Below are 16,904 nucleotides of genomic sequence, written 5' to 3' on the forward strand. Positions count from 1 at the left end.
TCCCCTAAGCCCATTATCAGCCAGAGAAGAATGGAGGCAGGATCTTGTGAAAGCAAGGTGGATGATCTTTATTTTTCTGTTGCAACTAAGTGTCCCGTCCCCCCAACCACCTCCTTGCAAGGAGGTGAGAGACCACGAACAAAGTGTGCAGGAACCTTTAAAGACTTGACACATCCCCCAATCCCTTAGCCAAAGGCCACCCTAAAAGCATCATATGTGCACCATGCATTCAAGGATCAGCCTTATATGCTCAAATCTTCTTGCCCCAGCAAGCAACCTGTACATGCTGAAGTTTCCAAAGCGACTTCAGAGGTAGCCCCACATAGAACATATTGCAGTAATCTAACCTAGAAGTTCCCTAGAACTCCTGCCATGCATATCCTGTGCCAGGGACACAGTTCGTTCTTCCAGGCCTCAGAAAGTTTTAGCCACACTGCCCGTAAGAACATCACACCATTGATTCAGGGCTCATATTGGTTTTGTTGAACACGACGACGAAACAAAAACTGGAGTAGGGGGTGATTTATTTTAGGTAGTTTGGTTCCCAGCTCAAAAACATGGGCACTCTTAGAATAGCTGTCAGTTGGATGCAGCAGCTAACTGCTCCTACCTGGGAACACGTCCACTTGTAGGCCATCTTGTCTGGTCCCCCCATCCTTTGTGTGTGTTCATATATACCATATACATAACCTATATTAACATAGTGGCTTTAGCATGTGATGGCGTTTAATCAACAACAGTGTTGTGTAGTGAGAGCAAGTCTGGTGTAGTGGTTACTGTCAGACTAGGGTGTGGGAGACTAAGGTTCAAATCCCCTCTCGGCCATGAAGTTCAGTGGGTGACCTTGGGCCAGTCACCAACTGCCTCAGTCAAACCTCACAGGGTTGATGTGATAGTACTGGGAGGGGGGAAAGGATGTAGGCCACTTTGAGCTCCTTAAGTGAAAGGTGGCATGTAAAATGTAATAAATAGACAAGCTATATGTGGTCCCTTTTTGATAGCTCAACCCTACATATTGGAAGTCCTAATGCGTTAGTGGGTATAGGATCGCCGCCAGAGTTATGCAGGCAGGAGCTTGTATGAAGGATTTTGCTGCAGGAGTAGTGGGGGGGGGGAACACAACTCCTCAGTGGATGTTCAGATTCAGGATGCTACCTGCAACAGATTATTTAAAGAGATGGGTATGGCAGAAGGTTGACGGGACAAAAGGGAACACCAAGCAAACAAAAATGCAGACACCAACCAAAGTACTTGGTATTGAAATATGTATTTTCATTGAAAATATTTATTTAAAAAATACTGTGTTTCTCAGTCATTGAAATACTTCCGTTAAGCTATTGGTACTCTACGTAAACATACTCAAATCCCTGAGTTGAGGGTTACAATATTCTCAGAGCCTTGCAACTCAGTCTTGAAAGATGATGCCACTGAGTTTTCATATGAACTCATCTGCAAGCAAGTTTTGCATAGGATTTATTTATTTTGTATATCCTACTCTTCAACCCCTCAGAGGAGCTCACAAATCAAGAAAATTAAAAAAACAAGCAACCCCCCCAATACAATAAATAATAACAAAATGGCAGAACAGTAACATTAAATATCAAAACCAGAACAAAAACAGTATCTAAATAGCCTTCTTTAAAAAAAATGTTTTCACCTGGTGCTGAAAAGATAACAGAGTCAGAACCAGGTAAGCTTCCTTTAGAAGGCCGTTTCAAAGATAAGGGGTCACCAGTGATAAGGCCCCACCCTTGAATCTCCACCAACCTCACCTCCAATGAGCAGCATCTGCATTATAGTCTCTATTCCCTACCAATGCCAACTTATTTCAACTATCTTATTTTTCTCTGACTCTTATTTTCCTTTGGCAAGTTTTAAAAACAGGACTCCAAATCCCGCAGGAACAGATCAGCAACAATTAGTGCAAAAAAATAAAAATAAAACCAATTTCTGCCATTTATTCCAAGCCCAGAAGTTTGGGATTCATTAGTGTGGATTTCTAGATCCCCAGGCTAGCTTAAAAGTCACATTCTGATCATTGCTGCAAGGACATAACTTTCCTTGAGTGGCATTTACCCTGCTAGAGAGAGAAGATGGGACTTTCCTGACAGACCTTTGGGGGGGGGGGAATGCCCACCCATTAGTCAGCTTTGCCCAGACAAGTCTCAAGAGCATATTCTCTACTTCATCACAGTTTTAAGAGCAGTGGCATTGGCTCATGGTAATGGAGAATGGCTAGTCAAGCTGCAGATCAAATATCTCTTCCTGGGCCACAATGCTTTCCTACAGAGAAAGAAATAAAAATTATCAGTTGCTTCCATAGTACCTTTACTATAATGCATTTTGCATCTTTTTACTAGGGCTGTGTGATATCTGGTTTTCAGCATCGTGATATATCAGCAGCTAAATACCGTGATATGCTAATATATTGCGATGTCTGGAACGCAGCTCGGCTGCTTCTTCCTCCCACATCGCATGGCCTCAGCCTTTCTGTGCCTCAGTTGAGCAAGCCGCATCGTCACCAGAGGGATTTTCCCAGTCTACGGCTGCTCAGTTTATCATCAGGGCAAATATCTTGAACCGGTTATCAAGATGTGGATTTAAAACTGGTGTTCAATGATCTATCACCATATTGCCCAGACTTAAACATCACAGTTCTCAGCCAGGAGCACCTCACACCTCCAAACTGGGACGCCCAGAGAAGCATCCCCTGAGCCATAACTGGACCCTTTTATATGGTGTTCCTTAGTACCTGCCTTCCAGCACAGGCAGTGTGTAAGGCAAGAGCTGACTGAGAGGCAACAGAGCTATAGGCTCCAGGCCAAATGACTACAGATTTAAGGCTCTCCGATTGGGGGGCAGAGCCAAGGAGAAACAGGCAGCCATTGGCTCTCTAGATGTTGCTGAGCTGCAACTCCCGTCAATTCTGGCCATGCTTGCTGGGGCTGATGGGAACTGTAGTTCAGAACATTGTGGGGCCACCTGGTCTAGAGGAATTGAAAGCCTTATGCTCCAGGCTTTGTTGGAAGAGGTTGCCTGTTGGAGCTATCCAAAGTACTGTACTGATCTTACTTGCTGCTGGATCGACGAACAGTCGCAATCCTAACCATGTCTATTTAAAAGTAATTCCTGTTCAGTTCAGTGGGGTTTATTTCCAGGTAAGTGGGGTTCAACTCGCACCCAAGCCATTGTGCTTGGCAGGCTCTCGAACCCTGAGATCATCTTCTGAAGCCCTCCTTTGTGTGCCTCCTCCTCCAGAGGTCCGGAGGGTGGCAACACAAGAACGGGGCCTTCTCTGCAGTGGCTCCCCGTCTGTGGAATGCTCTCCCCAGGGAAGTTTGCCTGGCGCCTTCATGATACACCTTTAGGCATCAGGTAAAAGCATTCCTATTTAACCAGGCCTTTGGTGGATCAGATTGACATCCTATACCCTTTTAAAATGTGGCTCTTTGGGGAGGGGTGTGTTATTGGGTTGTTGTTTTTATCGTGATTATGGATTTTGTGGTTTTATATTTTGATTTTATTCTGTGAACCGCCCTGAGACCTCCGGGTATAGGGCAGTATATAAATTCAATAAATAATCATTATAAATTATAATTATTATGCTGAACACTTGCGACGCTCCTGTTCAGTAGATCACTTAGTCCCATTTTACAGATGTGGAACCGAAGGATAAAGAGGGAAATGGCTAAGCTACAAAGTGCGTCTTTTTGTGAAGAGAAAGCTACATCTTGCCACCTATGGCGAGATCATAGCCAAGCATTCTTCCAGAGCCCCATGTCAGTCTTGATTCAAGTTGCCTCATGGGCAGCATTTGGACTGTTTCTTTTGCATTTTTAATGGTTTAATACTTTTAAATGCAATGTCAACGGGGGCTCCAGCCCAGCCCAAGTAGAATCCATAGCCACACACGCCATGACACTTACCCAGCCACCTTGCTGCTGTAGCCAGGGCACGAACATGTCCATATACTGGAGACTGTAGCCCATGAGGGTGTGTACTGCATGGCTGTTGATACCAGCCACTTTTCGCGTGAGCTCCATGGTGAGTGCCAGCTTAGCCAGCTGGGGGCTGGGGAGACCAGGGGGGGCACGTGAGGTGAAGGCCTCGGCCAGGCGAGAGAAGCTGCGGTAGGACAAGCGAGATAAGGTGTTGCGTAGCAATGGGTCGGCCTCAATCTGCCAATCACAGAAAGGGGGAAGAGCCATTAAGAGTTGCCTGGGTGACTCGTCTGAAGGACAGCTGCGAATCCCAATCAGAAAGACGCTCCTAAGCATTCATTGAGCACCAATAATGTGCTTAGATAAGGTGCGCAGGCCCGCCATAGGGCTGATTTGCACTTCTGCTACTTTGCAAAATTTCATGTGCTACTTGCAAGATGCTCACCCAGCCAAATAAAGTGGGAGGTGGTTTTCCTTACAGAGGTACAAGCAGGAACATATGAGCTATTTCCAGACCCAAACAGTTTTTGTAAATGCCTTAAGTGGAAAAGGAAGAACTAGCCTGTGCCCCATGGGTGTAGCCAGGATTTTTGTTGGGGCCGGGCAGGTTTTTGTTAGGAGGGACAGAACCTCAGATTTGTATTGATTTGTATTGAATGGGGGGGGGAGCTTTGGCTACACCCATGGCCTGTCCTGTTTTCTTAGGAATCAATGCAGTCAGGGCAGCTGTGCATATGACAGACAGAAGGAACGGGAGAAGACAATGCTGCTGGCTATCAGTTCTGGGTGGCACATTCTAAGAAGGGGCATTGACAAAATTACCCCTTGTAACAACACAGCTCCTTTGCAAACTGGTAAATAAAAGTTTAGCTCACCAACGTGAGCAAGAGAAGCTTTCCAAAAGCAGACTGGGGCTTATAAAGTCAGCAACGCAAAAGCCATGTGCAGAGCAATTTGAACTGTGGCTACTCAGAAGCCTGTGGCTACGATGTTCAGTGGGGCTTATTCCCAAGTAAATGTACATAGGAGATTGTCTTCGCCTTAGGTAAAGGAACCCTGGACGGTGAAGTCCAGTCAAAGGCGACAATGGGGTTGTGGCGCTCATCTCACATCAGGCCTTGCGAGGGACCCAGTGTTTGTCCACAGACAGCTTTCCCGGTCACGTGGCCAGCATGACTAAACCGCTTCTGCCGCAACAGAACACGGTGATGGAAGCCAGAGCGCACAGAAACGCCGTTTACCTTCCCACCACAGGGGTACCTATTTATCTACTTGCACTGGTGTGTTATTGAACTGCTAGGTTGGCAAAAGCTGGGACAGAGCGACGGGAGCTCACCACGTGGTGCAGATTTGAACCGCTGACCTTCCGATCGGCAAGCCCAAGAGGCTCAGTGGTTTAAGCCACAGCGCTACATATGACAACAGGGTGTTTCTTAGGCTGCAATCGTATGCACACTTCACTTAATAGTAAGCCCAAAACACACCTCTAAGTAAACATGGGAAGAGGAAGGGAAGAAAACACAAGGGGTGAGTTTGCTTGGAAGAATAGGAAGAAGGTATGCTAAAAGAAGAGGAGAAGAAGAAGAATACTTTGGATTTGATATCCCGCTTTATCACTACTCGAAGGAGTCTGAAAGCAGCTAATATTCTCCTTTCCCTTCCTCCCCCACAACAAACACTCTGTGAGGTGAGTGGGGCTGAGAGACTTCAGAGAAGTGTGACTAGCCCAAGGTCACCCAGCAGCTGCATGTGGAGGAGAGGAGACGCGAACCCAGTTCACCAGATTATGAGTCTACCACTCTTAACCACTACACCACACTGGTAGGTAGAGAGCAGGGCCAACACGTGCTTTCACTTGCTAACCTTATAAACTAACAACATGTTTCCTCTCTAAGTGCTGGTCCTTCAGTAGCCATCCGTAGCCAACCCCAAGATTTGTAGAAGTACAAAAAAAGTTTAGGAAAAAGCCTGAGGGGGGGATTCCCCAAAAAGCCTAATGAGGGTTCAGTGGCCACAAATTTTTGAATAATTCTTTAGTGTTGTAGGGAGAAAACTGGGATGCAAGGCAGAGGAACAGAATACAGTGGTACCCCGCTAGACGAATGCTTCGCTAGACGAAAAACTCGCTAGACGAAAGCATTCGTCTAGCGGGAGGCTGCCCCGCTAGACGAAAAAGTCTATGGGGCTGCCTCGCAAGACGAAAAAATTTCGTCTTTTTTTTCCGTTTTGCGGAGCGCGGCTCCCATTGCCGCTCCGCAAAACGAAAACCCCGCTAGACGAAAATTTTCGCGGGACGAATTATTTTCGTCTAGCGGGGCACCACTGTAGAATGGCATAGTGTGAAAAAGGGCCGAGACGGCAAACAGGAACATTCCCCATTGCAACAGTTTTGTTACAGGCCTGGCTTATACCTCCTTATTGATGATTCCGGCCTTCTCTTCCAGAAGGGCAACCAGTTTCTGGAGGATTTGCTCTTTCTGTTTCTCCTCCAAGTCTCCTGGCAGCTCCTCCGAAATAACTGTGAGCAGAAAAGAATAGTCCAATTCAGAGATGCAACGCATAGCGGTCAACCCTCCCTGCTGTTTCCCAATGCTATAATAAGGGAATTTCGTGCAAAAAAAGGGAAAGGTTGACAGCTATGATGCAACGTGGGCGTGACAAAACAAATCGTTCCGAGGAAAGAGGGATCTGAAGATGGCTTTGGGCCTAGATAATGTATTTGGAGGATCATTATTCATTGGAGCCTCTCTCTGAAGTGGTGGGACTATGGATTCCATGGCTGATAAAAATCAATTATTATTTTTTAAATTAAAAATAAATAAATTACTTAAATTGGATTTTTTAAAATTTTAATTGGATTTTTTAAATAAAATGTTTTTGGTGGAAAAATCTTTCTAAATATAGCTTTCTACTTACATTTTAGTCCAAATGCTACTCATCAGGAAATAAGGATTTGTTTTAAGTTTTTCATGTGTGCTAAAACTCAGTCTAAGTTTTTTTTTTTTTTTTAAATTGTTTAACCACATCAGTTAACAAACATGGATACATATACTATAATGTTATGGTTTTAGTTAAATAAATTGTTTAAATTGTTATTAAGGAAATGATTATTTTTCTCCTTCCAATGAAGTACAGCAGAAAAGTTGTCCAAATATAAACAGTAATTTCATAATCACCTGCCTCTGTATTTCTAATACTATAACCAAATCGGTAATTTTTGATATAACTGTAAAAACTACTCTGAAAATTTATTATTCCAAAAACAAAACCTTCTATCTGGTTGTAAATATTAAGATTATGCCAGCAAGAATGAGTCTTTCTGTAATATATATATATATATATATTTCAATCAAGTCTTACTGACTAGTGATTTAAATTGTGATTTAAATCGATTTGACTTAAATCAAATCCACCCTGATGGATTCCCCTTGTTACTTCCTTCCCTGCCCCTCCCCCTGTGTTGCAGCACTGTCCCAACACAAGGAGCACAGCACAATCTAAGAGGATGCTTGTGGGTTCTAATTCTTATAACATATTTGGCCAGGAAAGAAGAAGAAGAAGAAGAAGAAGAAGAAGAAGAAGAAGAAGAAGAAGAAGAAGAAGAAGAAGAAGAGTTTGGATTTGATATCCCGCTTTATCACTACCCGAAGGAGTCTCAAAGCAGCTAATATTCTCCTTTCCCTTCCTCCCCCACAACAAACACTCTGTGAGGTGAGTGGGGTTGAGAGACTTCAAGGAAGTGTGACTAGCCCAAGGTCACCCAGCAGCTGCATGTGGAGGAGCGGGGACGCGAACCCGGTTCACCAGATTACGAGTCTACCGCTCTTAACCACTACACCACACTGGCAAGAGAGAGAGAGAGAGAGAGGAGTTTGGAACTGATATCCCGCTTTATCACTACCCGAAGGAGTCTCAAAGTGGCTAACATTCTCCTTTCCCTTCCTCCCCCACAACAAACACTCTGTGAGGTGAGTGGGGCTGAGAGACTTCAAAGAAGTGTGACTAGCCCAAGGTCACCCAGCAGCTGCTTGTGGAGGAGCAGGGACGCGAACCTGGTTCACCAGATTATGAGTCTATTAAGATGCAATCCCTATTACCCAGCGGCGAGGGCTACAATCACAAGGAAGTCGATCCCATACCTGGAGTGCTGGGTATCGTGCCGCCCGTGGGGAGTATGCCGATTTCATCTGTGGGAAAAGGCAAGCTTCTGGCCACCGAAGGGCTGGTCAGCTGTTGCTGCTTGACCAAGTGGTCCAGTTTCTGGGCCACCAAGGTATACAACTCAGCATTCTCAGCCTCCCCACCTGCAACAAAAGATCAGAAAGCTGTTAAGGAGCAGAGGAAAGGCAACTTCTGCACTGCAGAGAGAGGCACCGGTTAGCAAGGCGACAAAGGATATATAATGTGACATGCTAGCAAATGCTGATTATCTGCAACAAGGCTAACTTCTATTGGTAAAAGGATAGGCAAGCTTCTGAGTTGCACAGGAGTCTTCAACAGGCAGAAAAAGAAAGGCAAGTCAATTCTCACCCACAGAACCAAGTAGCTGCTATTAGTGAAGACATGTCCACACCCACACCCCTGGTGGACATTTGACCAAAAACCCACACTGGACCTGGAAGTGTATGACCCCCGTTGTTCAATCTGGACACTGAGGTCCAGCGCCGAGGGCCTTTTGGCGGTTCCCTCATTGCAAGAAATGAAGTTAAAGGGAACAAGGCACAGGGCCTTCTCGGCAGTGGCGTCCTTCCTGTGGAATCCCCTCCCATCAGATGTCAAGGAGATAAGTAACTATACAACCTTTAGAAGACACCTGAAGGCAGCCCTGTATAGGGAAGTTTTAAATGCTTAATGATGTTTTTGCATATGCTAGAAACTGCCCAGAGTGACTGGGGCAACCCAGTCAGCTGGGCAAGGTACAAATAATAAAATTATGATTATTATGACAACTGCTACCTACCCGCTTTTTAGGGAAGGTGCTCAGCTTCAGTTGCTGTTGAATAAAACTGATTATCTGAATCCATTCCAGTCTGGTTTCAGGCCTGGCTCTGAGACCAAATCAGCCTGGGTTGCCCTGACCAGGGATATTTATTGGGAGAGGGATAGGAGGACTGTGAACCTGTTAATTTTGCTTGATCTCTCTGCAATTTTTGATATCATTGATACCATGGTATCTTGCTGGATCAGTTTTGGAAATTGGGAGCCCAGCGATACAGCGATTCCACTCATGAAAGACTCATTCAAAGCAATTTCCACTAGGTTTGATGGCGCTACCCACAAAGGACAGATCCTGAAGTTGGGGCTCCAGTACTTTGGCCACCTTATGAGAAGAGAAGACTCCCTGGAAAAGACCCTGATGTTGGGAAAGATGGAGGGCACAAGGAGAAGGGGACGAGAGAGGATGAGATGGTTGGACAGTGTTCTCGAAGCGACTAGCATGAGTTTGGCCAAACTGCGGGAGGCAGTGAAAGATAGGCGTGCCTGGCGTGCTCTGGTCCATGGGGTCACGAAGAGTCGGACACGACTGAACGACTGAACAACAACAACAACAACAACAACAACTCACAAATAGGCAATAAAGATGGATGCTTTTGTCTGTTTGTTTTTTTTCAAAACTAACAAACAAACAAACTAGCACAGCTTCAAAAAGCAAGTGAAAGCAACTTCGTTGAAGGCTCGACATCCCAGAATCAAATCTTTGCTCAATATGGACTTTGGCAATCGAAAACACCGCTTTACCCAAGCAATTGTTCCTTCAAGAAGTCCAAGGCACCTGCCCTTTAAAAATGTTTACAACTGGGTGAGGCATGGAGCCAGAACATCCGTCTCTGAAGCAAGAAGAAATCTAGATAAGAAATAAAGGCCAGAGAGGTGGCATTTTCTTACCACTCCCTTGGGGCACCAGTTGCTCAGACGGGTGTTTCTGACAGTAGCAGTTGACAACAGGCAGGGAGTCGGGGCGCTGGAGAGTCCCACCGGGGCTTGTTGTCTCCCCTGAGGAAGACCCCTTTTTCCGCAGGATTTTCTTGAGGGAGAAGGAACGCTTCTGGCGGCCCCCTTCCCCAACCTCCCCTCCTGCCTTGGACCTCTTTAAGGAGCCCGTAGAAGAAGGCCCGTTGTCCGGTGGGGTCCGCGGACTAGGCCGCCGATGCAGTAGACGCTTGATGCTGGTGCGGAAGCTATGCTTTTTTTCATCGGTGCAGTTATTTTCCTCATGGACAGAGCTCCAGGCTGGACAATCCTGGGAGTGTTCTGTTGGGGAGCTGTAGGGAGTGAACAGCGATAGAAAATGTGGTATCTTAAAATGTATAATTTGCTCTTGGAGCAGCATACAAAAGATGAACAGGTTAAATCTGCAATGATACAAAAGACTTGGGACATAATATACAAATGGTAGGTTGGGAGAGGCTGTGGAAAACAGAACTGAAATTCACGGCATGTTGTTCACTGAAAGAAAATTAGATGAAAATGATGTATGGGTGGCATTTGACATCTGTCAAGTTAGCAAAAATGTACAGAACAAGTTCAAATATTTGCTGGAAATGTAAAGAAAAAGAAGGTACCTTTTATCATATGTGGTGGACATGTAAAGTAACGGAAAAATTCTGGGAGATGATATATAATGAAATGGAAAAAAATGTTTAAAATATTTTTTGTTAAAAAACCAGAAGCTTTTTTTTACTAGGAATTATAGGTAATGAGATACCAAAGGACCAGAAAATATTGTTTATGTATGCGACAACAGCCGCACGGATGCTACTAGCCCAGAGGTGGAAGGAAGAAACTACCCCAAACAGAGAAGAATGGCAAACCAAGTTTGGACTATGCCAAAAATGGCAAAATTAACTGGGAAGCTCAGAAATCAAGAAGACAGGAACTTTAATTAGGAATGGGAAAAGTTTATAATTTATTTACAAGACCACTGTAAGCAGGTTAAAACATTAGCTGGATTTGAACCACACTTGTAAAGTATGGATAATTCAGAAGGATTAAAAATTTGGATAAGTATTGATATGCAGTTGTAAACAATACCATTGGGACCCATGGAAGGGATGAGAAAGTCAGGAGATCTCAATATTTGGATTCGGAACTGTTTTTAGTTGTATGTTTATACTTTTTAAAATCAAATAAAAAAATTATACAGTGGACGCTCGGGTAAGGAACACAATCCGTGCCGCTGCGTCTGTGCATGTGTGTGACGCAATTCGGTACACATGTCCAAAGCGTGATTTAGTGCTTCTGCACATGCGCGAACACCAAAACCCGGAAGTAACCCGTTCTGACACTTTCAGGTTCAGCACGTTCGTATCCTGAAAACGAAAGAAAGAAAATGTGGTACCTTAAGCACATCTATGTGTTATCTTAAGCACATCTAGGGACTTCTGACCATTAGATCCAGTCACGGACAACTCTGGGGTTGCGGCACTCATCTCGCTTTACTGGCAGAGGGAGCCAGCGTACAGCTTCTGGGTCATGTGGCCAGCATGACTAAGCCGCTTCTGGCGAACCAATGTAGCGCATGGAAACGCCGTTTACCTTCCCGCTGGAGCAGTACCTATTTATCTACTTGCTCTTTGACGTGCTTTCGAACTGCTAGGTTGGCAGGAGCAGGGACCGAGCAACGGAAGCTCACCCCATCACAGGGATTCGAACCGCCGACCTTCTGATCAGCAAGCCCTGGGCTCAGTGGTTTAACCCACAGTGCCACCCATGTCCCTAAGCACATCTACTCAGAAGTAAATCCCACTTTCTTCAATGGGATTTACTCCAAGGTCAGTGGATCCAGGACTCTAGCTTTGGACCCTTGACCCACCACCAACAACCAAGTACTTTCCTTTTTTCATACCGGTATATTTATTTCCTCGCCAACATGTGTTTTCCAGGATAGCTAACAATTAAACTAAGGCAGTTTATACTTTTTAAAATCAAACTAAGGCAGTTAAGTCTACACATTGAAACAGCAAAACAATAAGAGGAGCAGCAGCAGTTATAATATTTCCCCGCCACCTGCTGCACACAAAAAATAAATAACAGTAAGATAAAAACATATATCAACAGCATCCAGAAGTTTTGTGCAAATGAAACTTGGTTCCTTTGGCACCGAAAAGACAACAAATTTGGCACCAGAGAGGACTCTTCAAGCAGAGGGATTTCAACGATAGGGTGCCAACACTGAAAAGGTCCTACTTCAAGCAAGGCTGGCCCAACATTAGACAGAGTGAGACAGTCACCTCTGGCGGCACATTCTGAGGAGCAGAGAGTAGGAGCTAAATTAGCCTGCTACCCCTCAGATACAGCAGAGGGATGCTGTCCCATCACAAGAGAAGTAAATTTCAACTCTCAGTCCACTTACTATCTGCACTTGGATTGGGTGGGTTCACCACCATCATGCCATTTTCCTCAGACAGAAAAAAATGTTTCCACTCTAGTCATAAAGATACACAGTTTAGGATTTTTCGTACAAAATGTGAAAGCTGAGAGTCATTGTACTGCAACACAGCCTAAAACTACGAAAGTCTGCATCAGCATAATATTATATTAATTTGCTCTCTTAGCCCACACACAAGGAGAAGCCCTTTTCCAGCCGAATGCCAGAGGAGATTTTGTAAATCGGAACATGAAACACCTCCATTGTAAACAGTCTTCATAATCAAGATATCAAGGTTTGGGGCAGACTACATTGGTGTGCTTATTATACACTGTGTCCGCATTTCAGTGTTGCGAAGCCACATAAGATGGTTTGGTCATGATTGTACAGTCCATTTGCCATAGACTTGTTCTTTATAAAGTTTTAGAATATTTTCATACCTATGGTATAGGGAGGAAACACATGATTATTAAGTACCTGAGGCAAGTGGTGTCTCGAAGCCAGGCCTAGCCCAGGGCATTTTGCTAAAGAACAAACAGTCCTGGGCCAGCCCTGACATACTTAAGACATCACCTGCCTTACCTCAAAGGTGACCCAAAGAAGAGCTTTTGAAGGTGATACATCTTGTTTTATTCTACCTCCCACTTTTCTTACCTCCCAGATTTAAAACCACAACTTTCTTCCCAGATCTCCCCCACCCAGGAGAATTTGATGTAATTGTTTCTCCCAGGAATCCAGCCCAGATCCCAACTCAGAATCTGACACTGGAAGATATGGTGGTTTAGTATGGAGTTTTCTTTTAAGCCTTGTTTTAAGACAGCTGGGAGTAACATTCGGCTGAAGGGAGTCGGTGTATAAAACGAGATGGGAAGTAACTATGGGGAATTGCTAAGTCTCAGCGTGTGTGATCCGTGTTGCTATGGCTGCGATTTCTTTTGGGGGGGGGAAAGCGTTTGTGATTTACTTCTGCCTTGATTCTCGGTCACAACAGAAGACCTTGTCCCCTTCCAGGAAACCCAGAACCTCTGCCTGGACTCGCCCCTGAATTTTTCCGCATTTCATTTCCTCTCAGCTGAACCACAACATCGCTCCCCCGAAGACTCCTTTACCTGTGCATGTAACTTGTAGGATCATGATAACTCCCGCCCACGTGACCTAGGGACTCCGCCTCTCCATTTCTTAGCGCCCTTTGCAGGAATGCTTCCAGCACCCTCTGGGTCTCTTTTTCCACCTGCCGTTTTGGCGGCAGCGGGCTCCCTGCCATGTGTCTATAGTGCTGCAAAGACAGGCTGGCGTTCAAAGGGAGGAGACAAGTTTCTCGCCACACCTACCAGCAGCCCTGGAAGAAGAACAACAACACATTAGCCTTCCCTCCCTTTTTCTCACCGCCCCTTCTATCCTGCTCCTATTCATTCATATTATTGATTGCCATACCTTCCCCCCCCCCCACCGCCCCAACACATGCCCATTGTATATACACCAAGGATCTTTCATTCACGTTCTTCTGTCTCCACTGGAATCATATGATTTATTTCAGAGGCCGTCCATTTCAGCTGCCTGCTCAAACACAAGGCGATCTGTTCACCAGCCAGCTCCTCACGGATTTAGCCCATACAATCCAGACCCAAATCATGCCACCGCAGAGCGCAAAATAACCCCAGACATTTCAAGCTAAGTAGGCCAAGAAGGGTAAACAAGCTCCAGGTCACTCTTGGTACATCCTGTGGGAAAGTACCTTACTCCTGCAAAAAACAGGTGTTCTTCTTCCTCCTCCACCTAACACTTTCTTTAAAGCCAGCTTGCAATTTCTGACCTTGCTAACCTCAACTGGTGTCTTGGGTTTTTTTTTTTTACACTCAAGCGGCATATAGTTTTTATGAAAGAAATCAAAATAAACCAATAATATCATTCCTGTCCGAGCCATAGAAGCACCAGCCATTCCCCGCCCCCAAACACACACACCAGGGGTGCCAACTTGAATAAAATATTGAGGGTGGGACAGGTATCGCAAGACTTGGCACACAGACAGCTTTTGAATGGCAATGCCCCATCAACTTTGGGGCCCCGGACCCCTCAAATATTTTATGGGGGCAGCCGCTAGGAATTGGCTCCTATGCCCCACACAAACACCAGCCCACCGCCTCTGCCCCCTTACCACCAGACACCCCGGTTTTTTCAGCTTGGTAGTACATTCCTAGACATGTTTACTCGGAGGTAAGCCTGAATTAGCCTACTCTGTGTGTGCTCCCACCCTCTCTGCCTACTCCAATTCTCCCATCACTTTCCCCCATCACATCTCCCCAGAATTTGGGGGCTGCGTATGGGAGACTCCCCCACTACCTTAGAATCCCACGGTCGCGTCTCTCTGGCGGAGGCTCGCTTGGTCCGCACCTGGAACAGAAGGGAGAAAGCCCGGTAAAAGCCGGAGAAAAGTTTGATGCTCCTCCAGCAAACTTCCTAGCTACTTCTGCAGCAGGAAAGATTTGCGCATGCGCCCTCGCCACCTTAAGTTCAGTTTCGGTCCGGCTTTCGTCGATAGTGGCGGGGGGAGGGGGGAGAGAGAGAGTGTGTGTGTGTGTGTTGTAGGGGGCGCGGCTTCGAGGACGCCCCGCCCATGGGATTTAACCCCTGCTGGGCGATGCGATGACGTGTAACGTTCTGGAATCAAAGCGGGAATCAACAGAATGAGTTGTGCGCGAAAAGGAATGCGCGAAAGCGGAGGGAGAAAGCTTGGAGGAGAGGGTAGGGAGGAATTTATTTGTTTATTTATTTTTATTTATTGAGTTTATATGCCGCCCTATACCCGAAGGTCTCAGAACGGTTCACAGAACAAAATCAGAATATAAAACCCATGGGGCTGAGCTGGTTGGGTATCCAGAGATCAATGCCCGGCGAAGTCCAAAATGACGAAAACAAAGCAAAACGAAACAAAAAGCACTGGGTGGCCTTGACAAAATGACGTAATTTGTCTGCCGATTGAGACTTCTCATCCATCTCAATCGAAGAAGAAACACTGGCATTTAGAACAACCGGCAGTGATACAGTTTTACTTCCACAAATTTCACATAGAATTCCAATACACAATACATTTTTTTATTTTGTATTATCGACTTCCCATCCCTTTCCCCGTTTTTTTATTCTATCTCACACACCCTATCTTCACTTTTTTATATCATAACCATAATACAATAATCTCTCATTATTTCTGTTGCTCATACCTGTAGCTCAAATCCCGCTCGCGAATTCATCATATTATATTTCTTTAAATAGTCCGAAAAAGGTTTCCATTCTTCCCTAAAACATCATTAAGTTCTCCTATTTCAGCTGTTAGCTTTGCTGATTCAGCACAATCCGTCACTTTGCTTCCCCATTCTTCTTTGGTGGGAACTTTTTCATCTTTCCATTTCTGTGCATAGAACAACCGGCCATAAGATAAAATCTGATGTTGCTCACCGAGGGCTTAGTACAGTGTTTTTCAACCTTTTTTGGGCAAAGGCACACTTGTTTCATGAAAAAAATCACGAGGCACACCACCATTAGAAAATGTTAAAAAAATTAACTCTGTGCCTATATTGACTATATATAAAGTAATTCTCTTGAATAGGAATCAAATAAACACAATTTTTCCCACGGCACACCAGGCAACATCTCGCGGCACACTAGTGTGCCACGGAACAGTGGTTGAAAAACACTGGCTTAGTAAGAGAAAGGATTGTAATAATATTAAGAGCTTCTGGAACTGGAAGACTTTTTGCACCATTACGTGAGTGTGAAAGACAGAATTGAACTGGAGAAGAGAGTTCTGATTTTTAATAAATTAAAGGCAGTGTGGTGTAGTGGGTAAAGTGCCGGACCCGGGAGACCAGGGCTCAGCCATGAAGTTCACTGGGTTGACCCTGAGCCAGTCACCATCTCTCCGCCTAACCTACCTCACAGGCTTGTTGTGAAGAGATTGTGGAGGGGGAGCACTTGCAGAAAAAGGTGGGATGTAGATGCAATAAATAAATGAAATTGGAGGGTTGTGGGCTGGTTGTCTAACACAGTGTTTTTCAACCACTGTTCCGTGGCACACTAGTGTGCCGCGAGATGTTGCCTGGTGTGCCGTGGGGAAAACTGAAAAATTACTTTATATATAGTCAATATAGGCACAGAGTTAAATTTTTTAACATTTTCTAATGGTGGTGTGCCTCGTGATTTTTTACATGAAACAAATGTGCCTTTGCCCAAAAAAGGTTGAAAAACACTGGTCTAACAATGGGGTGTGCTAGAGGCACTCCACAGCAATGATGTTTTATATTTATTTACTACATTTTAATCCTGCTTTTCTTCTTTGCATGCGTCGCTCTTCCCCACCCCATTTTATCCACACAGCAACCCTGTGAGTGTCAGGGGACTTAGCTGTTTTTGCACAATACAGTACTGTAGCTTCTGAACAGGAACTATGAAGTTGAAATTTCAGCAGCATAACCCGTGAGAGTCCATAATAATTTCCCCCCTCCCCATCATGGTGCCCATTCTTGAATAGGGCGAATTGCTATTATTATTATTATTATTATTATTATTATTATTATTATTATTATTATTATTACTACTAT

At 44.9% G+C, this 16,904-nt stretch overlaps 1 protein-coding gene across 1 annotated transcript; it reads right to left on the reverse strand.

Annotated features, from left to right (window-relative positions):
* Positions 1-1,257: 1,257 nt before the first annotated feature.
* BCL2L12 (BCL2 like 12) lies at positions 1,258-14,817 on the reverse strand. Its single transcript, XM_033170728.1, has 7 exons — positions 14,650-14,817; positions 13,419-13,648; positions 9,828-10,204; positions 8,081-8,245; positions 6,353-6,459; positions 3,927-4,178; positions 1,258-2,283 (listed from the first exon to the last, which is right to left on the reverse strand). Exons 2-7 carry the CDS (start codon positions 13,571-13,573, stop codon positions 2,236-2,238), a joined length of 1,104 nt encoding a protein of 367 aa, XP_033026619.1. The 5' UTR covers positions 13,574-13,648; positions 14,650-14,817; the 3' UTR covers positions 1,258-2,235.
* Between the last annotated feature and the right edge of the window lie 2,087 nt (positions 14,818-16,904).

Source organism: Lacerta agilis, chromosome 14, assembly GCF_009819535.1.
Source record: "Lacerta agilis isolate rLacAgi1 chromosome 14, rLacAgi1.pri, whole genome shotgun sequence".
NCBI classification, from domain to species: Eukaryota; Metazoa; Chordata; class Lepidosauria; order Squamata; family Lacertidae; genus Lacerta; species Lacerta agilis.

Excerpts from the sequence above, each read along its gene's own strand:
- BCL2L12 (XM_033170728.1), bottom strand. The coding sequence starts at position 13,573 with ATGGCAGGGAGCCCGCTGCCGCCAAAACGGCAGGTGGAAAAAGAGACC. Across the intron at positions 10,205-13,418 it reads CCTACAAGTTACATGCACAG|CTCCCCAACAGAACACTCCC; the intron begins GTAAAGGAGTCT and ends CACTCCCTACAG. Across the intron at positions 2,284-3,926 it reads TACAGCAGCAAGGTGGCTGG|GAAAGCATTGTGGCCCAGGA; the intron begins GTAAGTGTCATG and ends CTTTCTCTGTAG.